Source organism: Arachis hypogaea, chromosome 11 (genome assembly GCF_003086295.3).
Source record: "Arachis hypogaea cultivar Tifrunner chromosome 11, arahy.Tifrunner.gnm2.J5K5, whole genome shotgun sequence".
Classification (NCBI taxonomy): Eukaryota; Viridiplantae; Streptophyta; class Magnoliopsida; order Fabales; family Fabaceae; genus Arachis; species Arachis hypogaea.
Genome location: NC_092046.1, coordinates 5,314,548 through 5,318,901, shown reverse-complemented (window position 1 = coordinate 5,318,901; position 4,354 = coordinate 5,314,548). Strand labels below are relative to the sequence as shown.

The 4,354-nt window shown below is 29.9% G+C and overlaps 1 protein-coding gene across 1 annotated transcript; it reads right to left on the bottom strand.

Moving 5' to 3' along the window:
- Positions 1–216: 216 nt before the first annotated feature.
- LOC112720012 (E3 ubiquitin-protein ligase AIRP2) lies at positions 217–3,150 on the bottom strand. The gene is made up of 5 exons (XM_025770802.3): positions 2,768–3,150; positions 2,166–2,316; positions 1,483–1,549; positions 1,133–1,370; positions 217–577 (listed from the first exon to the last, which is right to left on the bottom strand). The coding sequence occupies exons 1-5, from the start codon at positions 2,833–2,835 to the stop codon at positions 367–369; spliced, it is 735 nt and encodes a 244-aa protein (XP_025626587.1). The 5' UTR covers positions 2,836–3,150; the 3' UTR covers positions 217–366.
- Positions 3,151–4,354: the final 1,204 nt, after the last annotated feature.

The following is a 4,354-nucleotide window of genomic DNA, read 5'->3' as shown; positions in this document are numbered from 1 at the left end:
CATCAACTTATTGATACAACAGACAAAACCTTTCTCTTAAATCTTCCCACTTCTGTTCTCTATACCTAAAATTTTCACAACTCTCAAGTTTTTGTTACTATTATTCTAGCAAATATCTAAAATGTATTGAAAATTTTGAAGCAAAATTCTTTTTCTTTTCTTTCTATAAAAGTTGTATTTTAAACCAAACCTATCCTAAGCAACTGAGAGCTTTAGTTGGCACAACAGAATATGGTAATACATAGCAACAAGCCATCAAAATTATATACAATTAAATAAAATTATGGTCTAAAAGACTAAAACACATGTACAACTACAAATTTCAGGTTACATTCACATTTTTCCAAAATTCTTTAGCCAATCCTCTCACCTTAGGAATGGATCATAGGATACATGTCTTGGGTCAGGAATTACAAGGGGCAACTTCTCTATATACAGAAATAGCATCTTGGAATTCTCTCTGTAAATTGTGCCAACATCAACAATGTCACTCTTGTCTGTGTAAATCCAAAGGTCACCAGAGTCCATTCTCTTTAGGCTATCCCTACAGAAGGGGCAAGACTCAGACCTCACAAACCTGAAAGCAGTAATAAAGCATACATTCTTGTCAATGACTCAATGGTATTATGCTTTTCATAAAGAAGCAATTAGATAAGATAACATTCATGACTTTATTGTATTGAGAGATCACTATCTTGACTTTTCATTTATTATTTTCTAAATCGACACTTACAATGTCTTTGAAATAAAGATAGATAAGGTCTTAAGGAATTCAGGGTCCCCAAAAAGGACTAGTCCTACCAGATTTTGCCACAAAAAAGATTTTTCTCATTGATATAAAAGATGCTATGAAGAGCTTGTAAAGATAATGATTATTCTGATTTCTTTTTTTTTTTTAAAGTTGAATGGAGAATATATACGCAACATAGAAAAATAGATAAATTTAAAACCCAACATGCAAATGTGACTTTAACAATTCAGATATAAACATAATTATTAAGCTCAAGTTTAAATAATTTGGGTGAGATAATCTTAGTTCGGTTAAAATTCTCGACTTTATTTATTATAGAAAATCTAACAATATTGAGGAAGATTAAATGAACAATAGAAGACCAAGAAAAGAATTTTTTACCAAGATCTGTAGCAATTCAAACACATAGTGTGGCAGCAATTAGGCAGCACAACTTTCCCTTTCACCTCCAAGCAAACACCACATTCCTCTTCTCTTTCATTGTCAATTTCATATTCTCCTCCTTTCTCTTCAAAATCACTTTTACTTTGGTACCTAAGCAAATACATTTCCTTCTGTTTTCTTTCCTCCAAATCCGTGATCCCTTTCTGGAGTTGTAATAAAGCAGGGAATATCACAGCTGTTTGAACATCCAAATAAAAAAAAATCAGCAAATATGTATGTACTATGTAGTATATTCTGATTTTCGAGATCATAAACGAGCACACTAATATTTATCACAAGTTACTTACAGTAAAATTGCCTAATACTTGCTTTCCTTTCATATATTGACATGGTATTCTTCCCACTTCCACAGTTCTGCATAAATGTATATGAATTATGCTATTATTCTGGCTGTGTAGCATTATATTTCACTAATGTAGAAAATACATGACTTAATTAAAATATTTTTACACATCGTAGATAATTATAATAGCAAGTATTATTTAGGATGATAGAAGCTTTTATTAGGGATTGTGATCGCATATGTGGGTTTCCAACCTGCTTCCACCCAGTCATAGCGAATTAGCAACCCGACCCTACTCACCCAATCTTCACTCTTAATATATAATGTACATGTTCATAAAAGGAAATATACATATGATGAACAAGTAGAGATTTGAATCCAGATTCCTCTATTTTGTATAAGTACTTAGCACACTAAACTAGTAATTCAATTTACTAACAATATATTATGAAATGTGAAAACACTAAATATTGTATCTGAGTGAAAAATAAATTTGTTTTTGTGAGTCGAATAAGGTTAAGTAGAGTCAAATTGAGAGGTTTAGAATGTCATTAAAGTTTGAATTGAAGGGTTATACACCCTGTCCTATCTATTATAACCCTAACTTTAATGAATTTCTATTATTGATTGAAAGAATAAAATTATTTTATACAGTAAATGCATAGAAATTAAATGATAAATATATACCACGTAAATTAGGATTCTGAGGAGACCAAGAGCAGCAGCAAGGCGAAAATCTGCCCACTGAACAAGAAACAGAAAAATGGGGGCTGCTGGACTGTATGATAGTCTCATCTGATAGCATCCTCCATCTTTATCCCTTGGATTACTTAATGCCCTGAATTCAAACAAGAAAAAAAGAACAAAAAGCGCATGAAAAAAAAAAATCTAGAACTCTGCTAAAAAAGAACATGAATGGTAGCAGGAAGACCACAAAAAAGTTTTCAGGAAAATATTGCACACTGAAGAATGTTATCCGAATTTTCAACAAAGGTAATGTATCAAACACATGGTAGGCTAGCAGATAACTGCAGAATTTCTATTTTTACTTGTTTTTGCAGCTTTCTGGAAACAAAATTTCAGTTTCAAATTTCAAATTTCGAATAACAAAAATTGCCAAAGAGCGAACCGAACATTCAATTCTAGACAAAAAGTAGGTGACTCAATCACCACGGCATTATTACGAAGCACCGTATAAAGCTAAATTATCATTCAAACAAGATTTGAATTTAGTACTACAAGGATCACACAAAAACGGAGATTTGAATAATTGAGAGAAAGAGACTTACAGTGTATTAGCATACTGAATATCAGCTTCCAAAGTTTTGAGGGAATCCTGAAAGGAGCACTTTCCCATAATAAGAAAATTTATGTTTTTCCCGGAAAATCTTTTTGCATGAGAAAAATAATTGATATGAGAGAATTTATGCAGCAATATGATAGTGAGTGTGACAGTGACAGTTTCACAGTTTTCTCTTCCCGCGTCTGCCTCAGTAGCTAATGGTTTTGCTTAACTGGATTTCGGTATTCACGAAAAGACAATTTTGCCCCTAACTTTATCCATTCGAGACTTTTTGTACTTTGCTTTGCTTGGCTTGTTTGACAATAGAGATTTGTTCTTTTGTTAATTAAACAGCATTGATTACGAGATCAACTTAGATGTGTTTATCCCAAAAATATAGGGTAGAAAAGGGAGAAGATATTTGTAGATTAGTTTATCGATAATGTTTTGATATGACTCAACTTTGACGGATTTTTCATTTTTCACTCGATGATTTTGTTATATTTATTATTTAAAAATATATCATATACATTCAACTTAATTTTACTCATAAAGGAATCTTTTATTAAATATCTGATTATCCATGTTATATATATCTCCCTTTTACAATTACATAAATATATAATAATTAATTTGATAATTAATTTTTGAATGCATATAATATTTTTATATAAATTATATGCTAAAAATGAATAATCTCACATGTATTCTCTCTTTTTTTTTTGTTAAGTTTGGGTTGCTTAATGAACTGATTAAGTATCGAAAAAGGAAGCTCACATGTATGATGTATCCGTATCATAAAGGCGAGTGTTGCTTGTTCCCTTAATCAACTAATTTCATTATAAATAAATAATTCTTAACAAGTCTATTTTGGTTTTTAATATACGGTTAATTTGATTTTTCTTTGTTATCAAATATCTACTATCTATTAATTTCTTAGTTTATAAGAAAATTTTAGTAAAATATTAAAGTATCAATATAATTTATTATTTTTGATTGACAGTTAACAGTAATATTTAATATTTAAAAGTATAGATTAAAATTATAATGTTAAATTATTAAATTAAAAAATTGAGCTAATAAAAAAAAATGTTAGCTAAATACAATAAATTTTGTTTGCACTTGAAATTATTTTAAAATTATAAGATTTTAAAAATTTTTATATTTAATTTTTTTTGGTGTTTCACATATCTTTTAGTCTAACATAAAATTGAATTTAAACTCCTAATACTTATTTAAATGAATTAATAAGCTAACTATTAGACCAACTCAACCCAGTTTGTTATATTTCTTTTTTTTTTTTTTTTTTTGGACATTTAGTTTGTTATATTTCAAATTTGACATATAAGGAAAGGACTTTTTTTGGGTCTTGATATAAGGACTCAGTTTGATCATTCAAATTTTAGCCCCTCAAAGCTTACCCTTCTTCACCTTGTCCAATAATCCCGAAAACCCAATGGGAGAGGCAGAGATTGCTGCTAACCCAATTAGTGAGGAAGAAGTGTCTGAAGAAGAAGCCCAATAAATTGAGGCCCATAATGACTCGTGAGAAGAGACTTCGGTGTGGGCTAAAGATAGGATATTGTAGGGAATC

Bases quoted from the DNA above. Each gene is read 5' to 3' on its own strand.
- LOC112720012 (XM_025770802.3), bottom strand. From the start codon at position 2,835: ATGGGAAAGTGCTCCTTTCAGGATTCCCTCAAAACTTTGGAAGCTGAT. The intron at 1,371-1,482 runs GTAAGTAACTTG...ATGTTCAAACAG, and splicing joins AAGTATTAGGCAATTTTACT to CTGTGATATTCCCTGCTTTA. The intron at 578-1,132 runs GTAAAAAATTCT...TACTGCTTTCAG, and splicing joins TTGAATTGCTACAGATCTTG to GTTTGTGAGGTCTGAGTCTT.